This window comes from Athene noctua, chromosome 7 (assembly GCF_965140245.1).
Source record: "Athene noctua chromosome 7, bAthNoc1.hap1.1, whole genome shotgun sequence".
In the NCBI taxonomy this organism is placed as follows: Eukaryota; Metazoa; Chordata; class Aves; order Strigiformes; family Strigidae; genus Athene; species Athene noctua.
Genome location: NC_134043.1, coordinates 7042614 through 7063585, shown reverse-complemented (window position 1 = coordinate 7063585; position 20972 = coordinate 7042614). Strand labels below are relative to the sequence as shown.

Below are 20972 nucleotides of genomic sequence, written 5' to 3'. Positions count from 1 at the left end.
ACAGTCATTGTTCTAGCTGAACAATTTTAACTGTTGATATGAAATTTTTATTTCAGTAAACTTTCAGGTAAATGTCAAACTACAGCCATTTTTCCTGCAACTGTGGCTTTGAAAGCATGATTATTAATATTATTGGGTTTATTTTATATGACTTTTGCAATGCGAACAGTACATTCCTCTGTGAACATTTCTCCATCTATGTCTAGAAGGAAGAGGTCTTCATTTAACTTCAAAACAATTATTTTTCACTAAACATGAAGGAACAATGAATACTTTGATGCACACACAGGGCATGTATTTTATTAAGGCTCTGGATACCAAACCACAGTGTGGTAGCAGACATGGGTCAGTGTTTTTTTCCGTGCTTGTGTCCCCTGGGATCAAACTGCTCCTAACAGGACTGTGGAGGGTGCACACAACTTGGAAAATGCTTCCCATAGCTTAAACCCTGGAAAATAAGGGATAAGCAAAATCTCATTTGTTGTCAAGAAAACAAAATAAAAAGCCAAGTAATCTATAACAGTAGGCTTCTATAGGCAAACTGCAAATGATACTGTACATTGCCGTGTGCCACACACTGAGACAACTATTTCCAATTTGTCAAGAGGCTCATTTCGTATATACCAGTGTCAGGGCTTTATTTTTCATCTGGACTCTAACTAACACCTTGACAGAGCTCTGTGGCTAAATGCTCCCAGGGTGCTGGTTTGTCTGGGGGGACGTGCAGGGGGTGCTGGATGGACATGGTGGGCAGGGTTCAAACTGTCCCCTCTGCCACTTCAGGCAGCTGCCGCTGCATGAGGTTATGACGTCGCCTGCTCCTTTCTCAAACAGCAAAACCTCCTCTGTGCTGCCACGTCGTGGCCCTGGGGGTGGGACGGCAGTGGCCACTGGGAAGGTGGCTGGCCAGGAGCGTGTCCCCAGCACCGCAGCAGCATTGTGCCGTGGCAGCCCACAGCCCCGAGAGGCACAGACCACTCGTACGTAAGTACGTCTGCCTGCGAGGCAAGCACGGGCTTAATGGATTGCATTAAACTCCTCCAAGGCGGACCCCTGTTTTGTTGGCGTTCAGTGACAAGCCATAATCCAGTGCTAGTAAGACCAAACTCCTGCTGCAAGTAGTTTACAGCTGAGGGCACGCTCACTTTGTTTTCTGGCTTCACAGGGGAGGTTTAAAGGGTTTTACGGTGAATTTAAAGCAGGTTTAATTCCGCTAGCACTGGCACAAACCAGGGGTGGATCAAGTAACTGCAGAGTAAACACAGAGTCTGTATTTGAAACTCCTCGATCTTTTTAGGGAACTATGTATAAATTTGGATTATCACTGAAGGGGACATGCCCAAGTGAACAATATTATCTAAAAGTTTCTATCAGCCTGATTCAGAAAAAAAATCCTTTTCTTCTTTCTCTTTACTAATTTTTAAAGCTAACTGGCTGCAATTCAAACAGCTAAATACATAATGAAATAAATGGGGCGAATTCAAACAGCCAAAAGCATAATGAAATAAATGAGACAAATTCCTTGAACTGCACCTAACATGAAAATGAATCTCAGCTGCTCATTAGAGACTGCTGAGCAGGGGACGTGGGCAAATTAAATCACGGGAAGTAGAGGGAGGCATAGAAAAAAGGTCGATTATCTAAATCTCCTTATTAACCACAAAATATTTTTTCAAGATTGAAAGTAGTAAAATATGTTAGTGGCAAATGGCAAAACCTCTTTATGCACGTAAAGTAAAAAGCAAGGAGCTGAGCAGAGCAGAGGAATGAGTAAACAAGGAATATACCACTTTATTTTCAGGGAGGGTTAGCAGTTTATAATTCTCACCTGATGTACTTCCAGGTTTTTTTTCCTTTACTCTCTCTGGCAAAATTCGTGCTTGGTTTCCCCAGGTTAATTCAGGTTTTGTTGGAGATTTGAGTGCTGGTCATCTGGGAAAAGGAGGGGTTGTCAGCCCGAGGGTTACGCGTGGTTGCTGAGCTGGGTGAGTGGCGTGAGCAGTGTGTTGTCTCTGTGCACGTGAGCAGCAGATACCACCCCGTGAGCCCGAGCCATCGTCCTCCACCTAATAGTCAATTCAGCTGTAATTTGTTGGTCTGTCTCTCTGCCAGATTGCCTCTCTTATCTGACACCAACAGGCTCACTGAAGCAGGTGGGAGGGGGATAAGCTTTGTGGCCAGGGGGGACTGTCCCCTTCCCATGACACTCCAACTAGCCCTCATGGACATCTGGGACCCAGCAAAGTTTTTAAAGTTCTCCCATCTACTAGTTACCAGGCCTTTTTCATCATTGCTCTTTAACATACTTGGTTTTGCTGGTTTTACCCTTGAAAACATCCTTGCTGTCTGAGAGGGTGGGGAACAGGGAGTGTGCCAAAAGCCAGCTCTGTCTTGGTGGTGGTGTGGGTGGAAAATCACACCTTGGGTCCTGAACAAAGGTCACCGCTGGTCTTTGGGACTGCCCTAAGGACAGTAATTAGCAGGCATTGCTAATTGATCTAATGACTCTGGTAGCACCATGTGCTGGAGGAGGCACATTGCTGCCAACCTTCACCATGCATCTTCTTGCAGGAGCCTTTGGGACATGTAGAGATGTGGCTCATGGGATGCAAAATGAAAACATGTCACAACTTGGATGTTATCTTTGGCATGAGCCAGAAATTACAGTGGTCAAACCCAAGAAGCTTATGTTATCATTGTAAGGGGGGCAGGAGGAGGAACTGGGGAGCTGCAGCTGCTCAGCATGATGGCTGTCCCTAGAAATTGTCCTTCAAGGAGTGAGAGCCAGAAAGAGAATAAGGGGATGACCAGGCAGCATGGAGATGCCAGAGAGACTTTGTGCCAAGCCCATCTTTCTGCCAGCAGTGTAGCTGTCCCACTGTGCATGGGAGAAGGAGGTGCGCCTATGCAGAGGCTTTAGGGTTGACACTGTCTTGTATGACATTCTTATATGCAAATGAGGAAGACATGGCCTTGATGAGACAGCTCTTGAATGGGTGGAAAACTGGTTGCACTGTTAGTCAGAAAAGTTATCAGCAGTTCACTGCCAGAAAGGGAGGTAGACTTCATACCAGTCAACCTGAGCCCACTACTCTTCGTGGTTTTGTTCATGATTTGGAGGAGGGACATGACTGTTGTTATTTGATGTGCAGCTGGGAGGGACTTGAACACAACAGAGGACAGAACTATAATTCAAATGGACAAGAGAAGTAGTCTGCAAAAAGCCCATGGTTTATATTCCAGTGGTCACGCTGGTGGTGAACGAAAAGGGGCGCAGGGTCTTGGTGGGGTGAGGGAAGCTGTCCCAGATGAACTGTGAGCCAGGGAATGTCAGTGGGTGGGAGGTTTTTGCCCTTGGAAGCTGCATTTCAACATCAACAGGGCTTGCCTGGAGGCAGTCCAAAGGGAAAAATAAAAATAACAAGCATCTGGGATGTGACCTCTGCAGGAAAGCCAGAGATGGTAAGAGACAGTGTGTAGATGTGGTGTGGTCCTTAAGCACGGGACCCGCGAGGAGGAAGAGGGTTCGTCTTTCTCCTTGACAGTTAGAACAAGACGTGATGGACTTAAACTGTGGCTTAAGAGAGGATAAACATGTCTTTGTGTACTTTTCAAGGTACAGCCTGATGTTTCCCGGTAGCACGCTCTGCCTCCCCTGTTCCTGACTCTGTCTAAGCCGGGTTTAGCACAACAGCCATTTCAGTAACTCACGTGGCTTTTGTGAATTAACTACTTAGCCCGTGGGAATCATACCATTATCTTCAGAGGAACTAGAAAAATAAAGAGTGCATTTATAAGGTTTTTAGTGTTTTCACCCCACCATCAACATTCCCTTTAAGAACATCAAAAGATTAAAAAAACAGATAGAGACATCTGCCAGAATCTCTGGAGATGTGTGTTGCACTTTCTTCTAATCCAGACCAAGTCTTTGGAGCCTCTCCATGCCTTCAAGAAATAGGGGAATTTTTATTTTATTTAAGAACTGTCTAAAGACCCTTTTACTGGGTTTTAAGAGCTCTGTGTCAGCACAGTTAAAAAATGCTGGCATTTCCTCTGTGCAGATTAAAGATGATATATTACCCTTTGCTGCACAGATCTGATTTACAGCTTCTATCGCAAAATTGCATAATACTTTTTAAAGTGCTCTAAGGTGCAGTAGCAGAGCTGAGGATACGGATCAAAGTCCAGGTGCATGCTGGTTTTTCTTTTCTGCCATTTGTTATTCCTTCACTAGATCTGAAAGAAGAGCTGTGGGGAACAACCTGCCCCTCCTGCACTCTTCCAACCCCCAGCATGGCGTCGCCCATGAGGAGCTTGCTCACTGACCCCGCCAGGTACCTCCAGTCTTTCCGCCTCTTCCTCGAGAAGTCGACTGAGCACCAGAGCATGCGGGAGTTCATAGAGAAGGAGCTGCCGACATTGATAGCGAGGTAACATGGAGTTGGCCACATCGAGCTGAAGGACAGCCCGGGGTATGGTCCCGCGGCAGTGACGGGCTTGGCCGGGCTCGAGGGGCTGCCTGCAAGAGGCAGATTGCTGCTCCCTGCCGGCTGCCCCATCTGTTGGTCTCTGATAGGGCTTGGCTGGAGATTTCATTTACACACATCTCTGAATGGCTGCACTTCGGGACAAACCCTGCCTAGCAGGGAGGAGATAAGGCTGAATTGTTTCCTTGCATGTAAATACAGCTTACCCTGAATAAACTCTAACACATGAAAAATGCAGCAATGGATAATACGTTCTAACATTAAATTTGATTGAAATAATCTTTTTTAAAGTAACCTTTCTAGTTAATATTTAGGGTCTCTCTAGTATGTGTAAATAACGCTCCTGCTTTGCCTGCTGGTGTGTGTTTTTTGCTGGACCCCTCACTTTCCAGGCTGGCTTGGGCAACAGGCAGCTGGGATCAAATCCTGGTTCTGGGGAGGCTCTTCTCTGGGTCCAAAGTTTTATGGCTCTGCCAAAGCCTTGCTAAGGGACGTTAAAGGTGATACACTCTCTCCTCTTCCTCCTCATTTTGCAAAACGTAAAACTTCTACAAATAAATTTTAAGCTCCTGGTCCTCAAAGCACAGACATGGAGAAGGCATGTATCTGCTGCTGCCTGTATGCACTTGTAATAAAAGCAGAACTCCTCTACAAATTGCCAAAATAACTGTCAATCAGGAATCTCCAAAGAGCAGAGTTCTGAATCTGATCCCTCCTACCAGCTCGCAGGTGTGCCGGTACATGCACATGTTACATTTGCTTTTGTCCTGCAGATTTTAGTCTTCATGGGATCTCTGATGCTTCACAAAATGCATGTAATCCTCTCTGCTGGGTAGTTCTCTACAATGTATAAATAATGTTTTTCAGTATTGGAAATGGGAAGTCTACAATCAATATTCTAAGTGTTGGTGGTGGAGCAGGTATGTTATGAACTTCAATGTTGATTTTTTTTTTTTTTTCCCAAAGAATAGAGGATTAAAATTGCAGAAAGGAACAGAGTGGGAAATAAGTCTTTTCTTGTAAAGCCAGCTCCAGAAGCAGATGGCATTAGCTGGTGTATGGCCACATCGTGTGAAAACAGCCTGTGCCTCCCCACCCTGATTCTTGTATGTCCTCCACAATAAACCTCCTTCTGCACCATCACTCCTTGAGGGCAGAGAGAGACTTGTACTGCCATGTCGTGTTTCTATGGAGAAAAAGCACCATAATGTCCTAGATTACTCAGAATATTACTTGTACTGCAATTATTCTGCCCTGCAACTCTTTACTGAAGTGGTAACTCTCCATCATTGTTGTCTCCTGCCCTGCTACATGACAGCCTTTCCTGTCCTCTATTTTTCCTGTAACTACTTGGTGATCACAGTCAATGCACAAGCCCCTCCTGGAGCTACTGTCCCCCAAAACACTGGAGCTGAACTTAAGCTCCAGAAGAAATTCAGAAAAAAATCCGAAGAAATAAGTCTCTTATCTGAAGTTCACTGAGTGGAAAAACAATACCAATAAAATCAAGTGGCTTTTTTCTCGTTAAATTCTTGCTTAAGTTCCCCCATAAATAAAGTCTATGTTTTCTAATTCTGCTCTGCCCATTAAGTCATCAAATTTAAATTTTATATGAACAGTTAATTTAGTTTAAATGGTTTAGTCATAACAACTCCAAAGACTAATCTCAGCTTTGTCAATCTCTCCTAATAAGTAAAAATAATTGTATGTAAATGGTGGGTGTTAGTTGTCAAATAGACAGTGTGACAGAGTAGGAACGTTGCTCTCCAAACAAAGGAAACCATTCTTCTGCCAAAAAAAAAAAAAAAAAAAAAAAAGTTGTTTTTAACAGGAACGCTTTACTTAGTGAGATATTTACCTCCGTAACCAGGGAGACCCCAGTTAGCATGATGGACATTCAATCACTAATGTGCAGGTAAAGTTTATATTGTGATGTAAAAAACCCCAAATCACCAAAACCCTGATGCTTGCTGGCTTGTTCCCATCACAGGTCCTTGGGACATCAGGAGGGAGCAAAATTCCAAATCCCCCCAGCTAACCCTGGCTGATGTAGGAGGGCAGCGATGGAGCTGCTGCCCTGGCCCCGTCCACCCCTGCTCTTCGCACAGAAGGAAAGCTTTTCCACTTTTCTAACTCGAGAGACAATGAAAGCGTTTCCTTTCCACTTTTCCACCTCGAGAGACAAGCAAACCATTTAATGTAGCATCATATCCCATTACACCCACCCATCTACAGTGCCTGTCTTTGCCTACAGCCTCTGCCTTATTAAGTTCACACTCCAGCGCGCAACACTCTGTACCTTTAAAAACCATAAAAGTCATCAACGCGGCTACAAAGTAGCAACTGTGCTATAAACTATCCCGTTACGTAAAATGTTTAATTAGAAACTTAATGGTGAACATAGTGGTAGCCTTTAAAAGGTAATTGTGTTGGAGAGTTTAAATAATTCGGATAGCCTAATTGCCAAATTGTTGATAATGCAAGCTGCCACAGATCTGACTGTAAAATGCCTCAGGACACTTGTTTGCATATAAAAGAGCTAAATGAAGTCAATTAAGGCTGTGGATTAAATTATGAATCAAAGGGGTGGGTTTTTTGGTTAAAACAATACAAGGGTGGTTTGGCCACAGAAGAGTGGAAGGGAATATATTAACCTATTCGCATATGGAAATGCAAAATTCAAATTTATTTTTTTTTTTTAATCAGGACCTGCACAGCTTTTCAAAGGCCTAATCCATTTTACAGAAAGTTGGTAAAGAAACCAAAAAAAAATCAAATTACTGCGTTAGTTCATTACAGATTCTGTGTTCCTAAATTTTACCATTGGCAGCCTGCAAATGACTGGCTTTGCTCTGATTTTTCAACAGAATACAGGGTTTGCAGTGATAGCAAAGTTGCAGCTATTTCTGCTGCTTCACAAATTTAATTTCCCTCCCTCAAAAAATGTGCATGTACAGATACCATGTAAATTTTGGTGTTATTAGTTGCTTTAAGAAAGACACGTAAGTCTGAAAAAATTGACCTGTTTCTCACTTTTTACATGAAATTCTCAGGGCATTAATGAGCAGGTGAGACTTGTGCTGGGGTGCCTGACTTTGACCCATGGTGATGTGTGGTGGGGCCCGCAGCAGGCAGAGAGCTCTTTGTAGTGAAAAGGCCCCCCCCAGGAGAGGACGCGGTGTGCTGGGCTTTACTCTGGTGAACTATGGCTATTTATGGCTCTTTAATCCCCAATATTTTCCTTTTGTACCTCAATCCTTCCATATAATGGAGCTAATGCTGAAGTGGTTGGAGTCCAGGTGCACTGAATATCATGAGGATGGGCAGAGGCCATGCAAATACGATGGGGGCCGTCCCTCCACAGTCACTCAACAAGGGTCTGTCTGGCCATCAGGGTTTGCTGCGTGATCTTCCATTCAGTAAAGAATTTTGTTTATTTGCAGGGAATTTTACAAGGTGGAGTTGTGTGCAAGCACTAGTACATTTTCCAGGACAAAACTCAGTATTTGTCTGTAATGCAACCCCTGGATTCACCACAGTTATCCTCTGCTTCACTCTTTCTGCCTTAATTTATTTTTCTATTATTTTTTACACCTAAAATTTATTCAAACACAATAAGCAGGAGTGAGCCCTCAGAAAGCTACACAAGCCAGCGTGATATTGTGGCTGGAACCATGTCTCAGTCAGGAGCATCATAGAAAGGTTTGGGTTGGAAGGGACCTTGAAGATCATCTAGTTTCAACAACACCCTAGTTCCAGCAGCTCTAGTTCCATCATCTCCCCAAGCTTCCTATATTGAGGATGGGGAGAGGTGGCAAAATGCTATTACAGCTCTTTTTAAATTTTGAAATGTTGGATCTGCTGGTACTTCCATCAGTAAAATAATCTCAGCTGACCTGAGCAGTGTCCAGAGAGAACTATTCCCCACCAAAAAAAAAAAAAAGCAGAGTCAGCTTTGGAGTATTCTGTAAATAGGGGTTAGATAAATACAAATGGTATGTGCGCTGTTAATCATACTTAAGGAAAATGTCACAGGACAGTAAAGACAAACAGACATGAATGTTTTTTCTGATTCCAGTGTAAACACATATTCTCTTCTCCCTCACCCACATGACCTGGTAACCAATGAGGCACTTGGCTAAAAATGCTCTTACTGACTCCTAAGAAATCCTTCCAAGTTCGCTGGTGACTTGGGACCATCAGAACTGGTAGAAACATTTAGGATCTTCCCCAGGAGGTTATGCCGTTTCCAGAAAATATGAGATCAAGCCACATGCATGTTTGTGTCTGGTTTTCCCTTGGCACTGATGGTAATCAAAGAGGAGGAATGAAGATAGTTGTGACTGATACCTAAATTTTTCTCAAATCCTAGAGCTAAGCCTAAGCTTAGTGGAAATTTCCAGCTAAGTGGAAATCTGCTGAGAATACAAAGCAGCTACATGTACCTCTGTGGTACATTTTCTGTACGTGAATGGCAGGCATCAGTCTTCAAAACTGGGGATGTGATGATGGTGGTGATAACATTTGCCTGAGCTTTGCTTTCATCCTGTATTTCATGTCGCCGACTTTCTTAGGTGAGATTGACCTCCTGATCCTCTCAAAAGTACAAGCCAGGTATCCAGGGGTCACCATCAACAATGACGTGATAGAGCCAAGTGCTGACCAAATCTTCAAATACAAAGGTATTTTTACATTAAATAAATTAAATTTACATTAAGTACTCTAAATGCATTAAAAAGGGTTGAAAGCTTTATGACTCCACATTCAAAGCTTTCTTACTAGATTTGGCTCTTAAAATTTTAAAAAAAGTCACTATTTTATGCTTTTTTCCATCATTGCTTTCAACAATGTTCAGTCTCTCATTAAAATCTTAGTCTTTCACATTGCAAAGAACTCTGCATGGCAAATGCTTGGGCTAGACAGACTTTAAAAGCTAATCAAGGTGGGAACTGATGGGTGATTTTATGTGAATAGAGTAAAAACGCCACATTTCATAAAGTTTTCTCCTTCAACTTGCACTGAATCAGGATCCTTCCTCAACATCAAAGGGAAAATTTTAGTGTCTCATGGTAATTCTCGCATATCTTAAAAATTGTTTCCAAATAACAAATAGCTAAACCTTAATGTTGCACTAAATTAGTTACCATCCTTTGAATTAGAAAACATGGAAAGGAAAGCAAGGCAGATAGGAAAGGCTTTTGCTGTGTGCTCTGTCGCTTAGAGTTTGTTCCCTTCCACCAGCACAAGGTCTGAGCAACATTCATGAAGGAAAGCCAAGCATTTTCCAAGGAGGATTGAATGTTAGCAGGAATGCTTTGGGCAAATTGCCCTTCAAAGTGAGCATTAAATATCAATTCAGCTAGATTATCACTGGATTCACACCTACCAGGCTTTACCTTAGCAGGTAATTATGGTCTTGTATGGAGGTGACACCAGGTAGCTGTACAGGCCTTGAGCAGCCCTGAGCAGAGCACACCTTGACAGAAAGGGGCTGCTGAATGGATGTGGAAGTAATGAATGAACCTCATCAGCAGTCTGCGTTGTTGGAAATGCTCCAAACCATAGTAAATACCAGACTGTAAAGCCACACGCTAAATCTCCAACTCTTACTCTTGCTTCAGTCCTTAAAACTGAAGCACTCCCAACACGAAGCAACTTGTGGAAGTCAAAAGGGGTAAAAAAAAAAGTAAGAATCCCTTACTACCTTCAGTGGAGGAGTTCAGAGTCACTGCAAGAGCCAAAGGCTCCCAAGAAACACATCATTTTTTTATATCTGTCTCTGTATTACATGGACCTGTTCTTCGAAAAGATGGCTTGTGCAAAATCCTAGGAGTTTTACATTGCTCCAAGCTGAAATGAAAAAGGATGGGCAGCAGAGCATCTGCTCTGTTTGTAAGACCGTTTGGGCACTTGCACACAGCATTTCTGTTCTGTCTGGGCTGTAGACCATAGGCTATGTGGGACTGAATTTGTGCTGAATCTTCCTAGTGGTGCCACCACCTACCATCAGCTAACTGGCAGTCCTATCCTACTTCAGTGAGTTTCTTTCCCAAAGATAGTTAAACAAAATGTGAGACATTGTCCTTATTTTAAGTTTCTTGCTAAACTAGAAATGAAATATTCATCTGAATTTCTTTCTTTAAACTTTCTTATTTGGTAATCAAGCATGTCCCCAGTAGGTATCATTAATTAGGTTTCTGAGCCCTAAGTTTTTCTGGGGAGAATTGGAAACATTATCTATGCCTCTGAGAATTCAGTAGTTATGTTTTCTGCCTACCCAGATACTTTCTCCTCGGGAAGGAGAAGCCAAGCTCACGAGAGAAACTTCATACTGGGACGTGCAGCGATGACAAACAGGTTTCTCTTAGTCTGTGTTGTATGACAGAGGGTCTCCTCAAAGTCCCATGGCCAGGCTGTGGTTTTCCTTCATTTCTGGTCCATGCCCAGGGTGAAGTCCCTTGGCAACCATGGTTGGAGTATTGGTGGCCCCACAAAAGAGCTGCATTGCCGCTGCACATCACAGCACAACTACAGGCAGTCCAGTTTTGATGGCACACAACAGAGCGTGTGACCAGCTTCTGACCCAGACAATCAGGGTTGAACCCAGAAGAAAATTAAGGAAAACTTTTCAAAATGGTTAGGGTGACATGTTTTGGCTTCAGATGAATCTCCGGGCAGAAAATTCCCATCATCAGAATGAGTTTGCCTTTCCTGAAATATTGATTTTAACAGCCCACCCTGGCAAGCAATTCAGTTTTCTTCCTAGTGCCTCCAGACCGTCTAGCAATTGAAATGAACCAGATTGCACCAGATTATTTGTGGTGGTGATATGAACGGATGCTGAATGAAGCCTGAGTTTAAAACAGCCAATTAAATCTGAACTGCAAGCGCTGGGGACAGTGACCATTAAATGGAAGTGAACAGAATAACGGCAGCAGCATCTGAAAGGGGTGGCCCATTTCCAGCCATAAAATAGAGGAGATAAGCATTTCTCATCCGTCCGATGGGGATATGTCCTACTCAGAGCTCAAAAGGAGAAACATTGTGATTAGTGGTGTAAAGGCACCGGCATTAGCAAATCATGTTGTTTTGAACATGTGTTCTGTAGCTAATGCTCAGTCTGCCTTCAGGCCATTTAAGTTTTAAACTTATGTTAACTCCAGCGAAGCACAGGAATTGCATCAGCGCTAGCTTTGTCCTGGAGCAATCCTGAGCGCCAGGCAGGAGCGCCATGAGATGAGATCCATATGCCAACAGATGGACATTAGTATTCCGGCATCCCCTAAATTATGAAATTATCTCTCTGGTTTGCTCCCATTGAAAGCAAAGAAGTGCAGTGTTGAGCCAGGCCCTTAGTATAACTTATTCCTTGAATCCACGTCTCCATCTTTTTGCTTTCCTCAGTTGCTGGATGTACATTGTATCGAGGTCTAAAACCAGGCCATATGTCACCCTTTACACTAGTTTTTGCTTTAAAACACTATTATACCTTTTACCTGAAGCAGTTGGCCAAAACCGTGGACTTTTGAAAAATTATTTGAACGCAGCAGAAGATAAATATCAAGAGATGGGTTCTTGCTCACAGAGCAAAGCTCTTCCCTCTCCCACCATCCCCATAACACATTCCCAGAGTGACCCAATTGCTTTCTCTGTCCTTCTCTAGCTTTTAATGGTGCTTGTCTCCAAAATAGAAACACCTTTAATCCATCCTTGAGTCCCTGTATTTATTTTTTTAGTCTCTGGAAATCCTCTGCTAAGCCACGTGGGTCTTGTGTGGCACCTAAGAGAAGGGGCCATCAGCTCTTCTCCCATTTGTCATGAAATGTGCTGCTTGTGGCCTCATAACTGTTTATCCCAGCCAACATCTTTTAATTCAGCTTGAGCCAGGCATGGAGAAGAGTTTCTTTCTTTTTGTTTTTAACCAGGTGAAGACTGGAGGAGCCCAAATGAGGGTGCAAAGCAAAAAGCATCAAACCCTCTTAAGACTTCACCTTACAAAGACCTTTACAACCCCCTTTTCACATATGGGCTCAAGGTTTTAAATATTCCATTTCTGTGTTAAACTGGTACCAAACCTCTCTACCTAAATATGGCTTTTTGGATGTATTAAAGCTCTGAATGACAATCAGTCTCATATTTGCAATTGAGATTAACTCTGTCCTGCCTTCTCCTGTATTTCAGAGCGTGTGGCTAAGGCATCAAACCTTGAGAACATAAAGTTTACCTGGCATGAGGAGACAGCTTATGAATATGAAAGTCGAATGAATGCAGAAAAGAAGTCTAAAAAATGGGACTTCATTCACATGATCCAGGTAAAACTCTCTGCAAAGTAAATGTTGTCAAAGGCTTGGCTGTTAAAAGTATGCCTGAAGTATGTGACCTCATTATCCACTCTAAGGGGAAGAAAGGTGAGTTTATTTCCCTGTAATTTGAAGTACTTAAGCATAAGCGAACTGCAAAAATGAAAGATGAGTTATGGCAAAGCAACTTTTAGCACAGTAGTCCTATTAACAAGGCTGTGGGTGGCAGTCAACTAAAAATACATTTTAACTAGTGTTTTCAAAGCTCCTTGTCCTCTCTGTGAAATTGCCTTTGTATTTCGAAGTTTACTGAAGCTGTTACAAGCCATCTTCACTGCTAAGGAAGGCAAATCTCTTTATCTCAGGTTAATGAATGAACATGAGCTTGGTCCTGGGAGAGCCAGAGAGCAGGCAAGGCAGTGACAGCCCCGAGCATGAAGTGTGAGTCCACTGCCCAGCCCTGTGCTCACATGCCTTGTCTTCCTGCTGCTCTTCTGTCAAGATTGCCCCCATTTGTTTATTTTTACCTAGTAGTACCAGTTCGAATATTTGCCAGGATCGCACTGTATCCCTGTAAGCATCTCTGCTCTTTCCAGATGCTGTATTATGTGAAAGACATCCCAGCGACTATCCGGTATTTCCACAGCCTCCTGGAAGCACAGGCAAAGCTCCTCATTATCCTGGTGTCAGGTGAGAGCTGCTCCACCAGTACTGCTGCTGGGCAACAGCCATGCAGACCTTTGAGGTTCCTGCAAGTTCAGCACAGGCCAGCTAGAAACCAGTGCACATTTTTGTTTACAACATCCTTTATCACCCATAGAGGTGTACTGGCTGCATAATAGTGTCCACTCCTCTACACCCATTGAAATCTGCACACGGTCTATATCTGCACAATTCCATGCTGCAGGTTGTAAAGCCAAAGGCTTTGTGAGCCAGCAAAACTGTGCCTTTGGCACAAAACTCCTTTCTCTTGCTCTCTGCCCTTCCCCATCCTACAGCCTGGCCAGTGATGGATGGCAGCAGAGAGCCCCGCAGCAGACAAGAGGCTCCGTTCCGGGGCTTTCTCTCAAAAGCTCCTTCAGCCTCTCCTATTTTCTGTGAAAGGTTTTTCAGGCTGGGCACCGCAGTATCTCATTCATGGAGACTTGCAGCATTAAGCAAACAGCTATGGCAGGGGTTGGCTGTGCCATACAGCAGGTGTTAGAGGACATATGGTTCATTCTCTTCTCAAACTGCCCATTTCCTTAATATCATCATTTTGGGTGGAAAACAGCATTCTTAGGCTGTGTCAGATCTCAGAGAGATGCTCTGTGGTCAAGCCAGCAGGAAAATGTAGGACCAGAGTAAATGACAACCTTTTAATACTGTGGGCAAGGTTTGCTAGAGATGCTGCAATGGTGGGGTCTAATTTGACTCTAGAAAGCTTTCAATTTTCCTCACAAGCTATGGAAATTTTAGTTGTGTAAACAGTCACATCTGAGACTTTTGTCAGGGATGTTAAGTGTTATTTGTTCAGAGGTTTAAGCTTTATTTTTTATTGAATTTACCCATGTCTGCAAAATGTAATGTGTTTGGTGAAGTCCCTTTTTTGTGTTCATGAAATGTCCACAATGAAGTGACCCTTCTCTGACCCGAATTTATTCAAACTACTTTTCTCCAAAATGTTTTTGGTTTAAAGTGTTCTCAAGCACTTCAGTACAAGAAATCTATATTTTAAATGAACAGAGTTACTGTTCTTGATCTTTGGCTGAATGAGGATGGATCATAATATCAGACTATGGATGATTACCTGCATATAGTTAATTGAAACTCTTTTCCAGTTGCTTAACCTGTCCCCTTGGATATTCATGAAATGTGAATACAGGGAGGAACACATGTCTATTCAAAATTATTAATGTGATTAAAAATCTGAATTAATGAAAAGTATTAGAAGTCCTCTCTGGGCTAGGTGACTCTGTGTTTTTTGATGAGGCAGAATGGAATAGAAATTGCTGGAGTCAGCATGAGAAAAGGGAGAGAGTAGGGCTCAGGATAGCAGAGAGGAAAGGAAGGGGAAAACCTTGGGGGAAGTAAGAGTATAGAGAGGGGAAGAAAGCAGTGCTATGAAAATGAGCACTGAAGCAAAAAGAGGTACTGAAAGATAAGCAGGACAAAGCTCATTTCAAAAAAATGAAGGTAATGTCATCTCCAACACAAACATATTAGAATGTGTTAATTAAAAACCAGTCTGGGAATAGGATTGATAGGAGAGGGCTTGGTCAGTCGGTGAAGGTTGCAATCCCTCCTGCTCCGTCCCTGCCGGGAGAGCAGGCGAGTTGCAAGAGCTATGTGGTGTTATTTTTAACACATTTAAAAAATCTGTTTACATCGCCTTGAAAACAAAAGTAGTGCCATATGCTGAGCCTATTGAGAGCTATTATAATAATGCTGCGTTCAGGTAGTGTATAATTGCTCGGCTCAGAGATGGCACTGAGTCACACAACACTGACACCAGCAAATTTTCTGCAATTAGTGCTCTGCATTCAATTTCCACCAGGTGAAAGAAAATATTGTAGCCCCCTCTTCTAAACACCAAACTGTTTATTTGACTATAAATAACTGTTTGCAGATAAAGCATTTGCAAAATCGCCGAGCAACTGGTTTTAGTAGTTATGGAGATTTACAGTCATAACTCTCAAGAGCTGCTCATTAGGCTCAAAGTTATTTTCATCCCGTCCAGTCATTCTGGGTGATCCTTTTATAAATGATTTATAGCAGAAACGCTGAATCAGAGATCCAGGCTAAGGGAAAATAAAAATGTGAAGACATATCTGGGGAGTTTTCAGCTTGCCCAGCTGTTTGTCTTTGTAAAATGTCCCTTGAGAAGAGGGACAATCGTGGGCTGGGCATGGGCTCAGTTCTGGAGGTGACTGGGATGCTACAGGAGCCTTTTCCTTCCTCACTCTTCATTTTTGCAGACCCAGATAGTACACAGCTAAAATGTTCTTCCAGCACCACTGGGGATCTCTGCTTGGGGTGAGGGACAGGCCTCTCTCTGCCCATGGCCAACAGCATGTGAGTGTGATGTGGGAGCGAAGGCTGAAGCCTGGAAGGATGATGAAGCCTCATCCTGGGCTCTGTCCATCTCAACCTTTTCTCCACCACACATCCAGCTGCATGGACAATGTGATCAGGGTTTTGCACTCCAGGTATTTCACATAGCAGAGAGACAGTTTACTGACAATAAGTGGTTCAGTGAAGCTTATGTGTTGCTCAACCACAAAATAATTAGGTGAAGGGATAAGAGAGGATCTGGTTTTCCAAACAGGCAGTTGAAATCTAGGGAACAGCTTAAATCAAGAAGATGGCTCTAAATAGCTAGTGTTCAGCATGTGGACAATAGAAGGATGTCCCTGCAGGATACTGCCTATGTGCATGAAGCAGAGGAGTGCAGCGTGTTGGGAGTGGAAGAGTAAGTGTACTGAGCTGCTCTGGCCTCATATGGGGGCTTGGAGGGAGGTGCTGGACTCAGGGCAGGTAACGTGTCCATCCCCTCCTGCAGCCCTCAACCCCAAGGAACAGAAGCTGGAGGTGGCCATGTCCACCATGCCCCAGGACACACGTCCCAGCTCTGGAGAGATCCTGCTGCAAAGAGGACAACTGCTAAAAAACCCCAGATGATAAAAAATTTGTTCAAATAGTGTATTTTCCTTATTCCTGAGCATTTTTCTGATGGTTTATCTCTCAGGGTCCAGTGGCTGGGAAACACTGTGGAAGAAGTACGGGTCTTCTTTCCCTTTAAATGATCTGTGCACTTACATTTCCTCTGCTGACATCAGAAGAATGCTGGATTCAGCCGGGCTGAAGCACCAATTCTATGAGCTCCCATCCCACATGGACATAACAAGCTGCTTTACTGAAGGGAACAAGGATGGGGAGCTGTTGCTGGATTTCCTCACAGAAACTCATGAGTTTTCTAAAACTGCCCCTCCTGAGCTAAAGCGTCAGGTTATGGAAGAGTTAAAAAAGCCTGAATGCAGTGAAAAAAGAGATGGGAAGGTGTTTTTTAATAACAACCTGGGTGTAATAGTGATCGAGCCATGAGTCAACCTCTTCTTGCTTCTTGATCCAAAGCAAATAGTCAGATACATGCTGTTAACAGCTGAAATCGGTTTTTCATGTTTTATAAACGGCTTAGTTTACTTCAGTACTGATATATAATTTTTGGAGCCTGTTAAGAAATCATTATTAATATCTGTTGTCATAAGTGAGCTTTAATACCCAATTAATTCTGCACTAATCTATGAAAGTGTAACTCACTAAGCAGTTAATTGTGCTTTATCGTATGGATGTCATATAATCAGATGTAACTTGGATCACCCATTCAGGCATGGCAGAAACCTGACCGTTTCCTAAGAAATAATCAAGAAGTATACATGGTTTCGTCACCTTCTTTTAAAAACTCTCTACAGAACAAGTAAGCAAATGACAGCTTCTCAGTGCAGCTGGCAAGAGTGGAGGCTGAGAAGGACCAGCTCAATGGCTGCTCAATGCGATTTCTTGAGCTTGCTGTGACTGTAAGTTCTCATACCTCCAGTTACCATGAAAGTTGCCTCAGACCTTCTGCATGTGCATTGGTTGCCTGCTCCTGTTTCTGCAGCCAACTCCATTTAACGGCACTGCTTCCCTCTCCCTGTGTTTTCACTTTACTTTTATGATGTTGCATCTGCAGAGCTATTTGCAGACCAGGTCCATACTGTCACTGCAAGAGCAAAGCGACTGGAGATGGTCAAGGCACAGCAGTGGTAACAACTGTACTGCAGAGCTGGATTTCACCAACAAGCCCTGATTCAAAGCCTTTGTTAGCAATCGGCTACTGCTGTCACATAGGGCTTTCTGGTATTATTAGCTAAACACACAAACATCCTGGTTGCAGCCTTTCACTAACCTGGCAGCAAGGACCATGCACGGAACACATAAAAACAAACTCTGATGCCAAACTGACAGGTTTCAGTGGGATTTGTTTCATTTTCAATGTGGTCATGTCAGGTAAATCTGTTCGATATGTAGTATAGGATGGTCACCAAGACGGTGCCTCACCTCCTTGGCTCCTTCTCCGTGTGGGGCTGTATCTACTGTGGTAGCTGGTTCATTTGTCTTGCTAAATGATTTTACAGTTTTAAGAAGTGTTACTCTCTCTATAAGGCACTATGCGTGGCAGGATACAATATAGTCACTTGAATGAAGGTAATAGTCTGAATACTCAGCTTATTCAGTGAGACAGGTCTGATTTCTGACATTGAAATAATTTCATTCAGTGTTGAAATGGCTTATTTTAGGTAATGATTTAGCTGCAAGAAATTATGTTTTATTTTTGCATATACATTTCTGATACAATATAGATTATTAAAGGTTTGAAGTGATTTACAAGAGAATGTATTAGGCTTTAATAGCTGTTTATATTCATTCTAGTGTGTATTATTTGAAACACATACTTCTCTGAGTGATCAAATATTAATTCCAGTGTATTTAAGAATGTTTTAATAATATTTCTCAGCTGTTGAACCGAACAAAATCTATTACCACTTTTACACCGTGCTACATACAGATTCCTGCATTACAAGACCTCAGTATATCCATAAGCTGCTACACTGACATGCCAAAGCAAGGGAGAAAATCTCTCTTTAGGACAGATTGCTGCATGTGTTTCTAATGAGAAACAAATTAAAGTTACAATTATTTTTATAGCTCTTTTGTGCTGTCAGTGACCTCTTCTAAATGGTGCATCTGAAGGGGGTGACCGCTGAATATTGCCACATCAACCCTGTCAGGACTGACATATCTTTGGGAGCTACAGAAACGCCAGAACAAAAAAAACCCATCACAAATCCAAAAACAAAACCCAGCAACAAGATGCACATGCGGGTCCTGTTGTTTTCTGGTTTAGCAGAGGTAAAAAATGCAAGAAAAAAGCTTTCTAGAGTTTTGGGAGGAACTTTGTTCAGACAATTTGGGAGAGAGCAGGAAAGATAAGGAACAGCAGAGATGATCTGGAGAGAAGAGAGGAGGATATCATCACACACAAACATAAAAAGGAGATTCAATGTGAATGTATGTGAGAGCTCCTTCCCCTCTTTAATCAGAAAGGGAAAGGCTGGATAGAGGGTGCATGGCATTGCATGGGGTCTGCTTTAAAAACAGAACTCACTGGGGGAAAAGGCACTTTCACCCCAGTCTGGAGAAGAAAACTCCTTATCTAAAACCACATATGCCGGAGCAGTCCTCTGCCATTGCTTTTGCTTCCGAGGAGAATTTCATTTTAAAAAGGGGGAAAAAAATTACAGTAAACTCCATTCTGTATATGCAGTTGCTTCTGTTAAGGGGCTGGGGGAAAACTGAATCAGAACAGCACCCTTAAGGGATAAATTATTTTTAATTTTAAATTCGGAACACACATATTTCCAAGAAGAAAGTACTGTAAGTATTATTTAGTAGGAAATGAGTGTGGGGAAGCACAATTTTATGCTCATTTGACCATAAAAACTGAAGGAGTTTTTGTAAATCTCTCAAACAACTTCCTAATAGACTGCAGAACCACATTTCCATGCAAGAATCACCCTTAATTGTACAGCGAGATACTGCTATTCGAGAGCATGTTTGGAGAGTCCAGCCTGTTCCTCGACTGGGATTTATACAGCAATTTTGAGCTTACCTCTGTGCTTTCGGCACCGAATTAATTGTTTTCCTCTCAGAAAGTCTTCTTATCCCAGACAGCAGAAATTTCTTCCAAAAGCACATCTCCAGACCAGCCTCGGCATGTGCAAACCCCCAGCTGGATGTGTGGGCCAACAGGATGGGTCTTCCTCACTTACACCCCTAGAGAGTGAATTTATAGGCTTTATACAGAGGTTCACCGAGAGCAATGGTCTTAAACCAGCACAACACTTACTGAAACAACTGTTTCTGTAACTGAAACAAGGCTACCTGTAAATAAAATATATCAGAAATGATCTTGCAAGTTCTTCACGTGTGGGTGTCCCTTTCTGGCTAAATGTTTCAGCTATGAAGTGTAAACATTTTGCAGAAAAGTGAGTCTGGGTAAACACAATCCTTAACATTGCATCTATACGTTCATCAGAGATGGTTCTGAACAGTGTTTGTGTTTAAATTGGGAGACATCCTTTTTTCTTTTCGTTTCATGGGTACATAAACCTGGAGTATACAGATTATATTGCAGGTACAGGAGAAAAAAGCTGGAGGGAGGGAGGGAGGAGGAGGAACAACAACCTTCCTTTGAAATAGCAGACAAACACCCGGGCCTGCGTCCCTCTGATAAGTAAGTGTGAGCTTGTGTCTCTGGTACTGCGTCAGGTGATTATTTCCCAAAGTAATTCCCACAGGAGGTTTGCTGTGAAGGCAAGGGAATAGCCCGACGGCTGGGGATGAGGCGTGACTTTGGAGTGATGCCACACGGGAAGGCTGGGGGAGAGCAAAAGTGAGGGAGGACAATGCTGACCCCCTCCAAAGGAGTCCCATCTTCACGTATATATCCCCTCTGCATGAAACACATCTGCCTGAGCAGCTTCAGGGCTGTTACTTTAAATCATATGAAGAAAATGATTCTCACTGCTCTGTTAATTACAACAGCAAATTGAACAAATGCACTTATAGCTCGGTTGCTGTCGCCATTTCTACATCGGTGTAATTCATGCTTGCAGCCCCATGATAGGATTCTTTAATGTCATTACACAGTAGGGCAAAGTCTTCATTTTTAATAAAAATACAAATGCTAAAATGAAATGGATTAATATCTAATTTTACATCTTCATTTATATGATGTGCAAAATTATCTTAAATATTTGTTATGGATGGAGTGGCTTTCCACCAATTTAGGCTTTTTTTTTTTCATAGTGGAGAATGTTAACATAAATTGTAGCATAAATCATTGCCTTGTAAAGTACCAGAAGGCGCATATAAAAACCCATATCTTTACTGCACATATTTCCCATTAACCATAATCTATTAGTAATTGAAGTTCATTACAAATTCTTGTAGACTTTATTGCTATCATGCTGCATGACATAGTGAACCTGGCTTGCATAACAAGAAGTCCTTGCTGGGAAATATCCTATTAACAATGACTGTGCATTTGTCATTGTGATAATAAATCCAAAGCTGTCTGTAGATTATAAATTATTGCGGCGCC

At 42.6% G+C, this 20972-nt stretch overlaps 1 protein-coding gene across 4 annotated transcripts; it reads left to right on the top strand.

Moving 5' to 3' along the window:
• The first annotated feature begins 881 nt into the window (after positions 1–881).
• LOC141962333 (histamine N-methyltransferase-like) lies at positions 882–19781 on the top strand. 4 transcript variants are annotated; one of them, XM_074910332.1, is made up of 7 exons: positions 882–984; positions 4235–4334; positions 5355–5407; positions 9062–9169; positions 12669–12799; positions 13384–13477; positions 16515–19781. In XM_074910332.1, the coding sequence occupies exons 2-7, from the start codon at positions 4294–4296 to the stop codon at positions 16868–16870; spliced, it is 783 nt and encodes a 260-aa protein (XP_074766433.1). In that variant the 5' UTR covers positions 882–984; positions 4235–4293; the 3' UTR covers positions 16871–19781. The 4 variants fall into 4 exon arrangements, with proteins under 4 accessions (XP_074766433.1, XP_074766430.1, XP_074766432.1 ...); XM_074910329.1 differs by having other exon boundaries at positions 4235–4430; XM_074910331.1 differs by having other exon boundaries at positions 883–980; positions 4235–4430.
• Positions 19782–20972: the final 1191 nt, after the last annotated feature.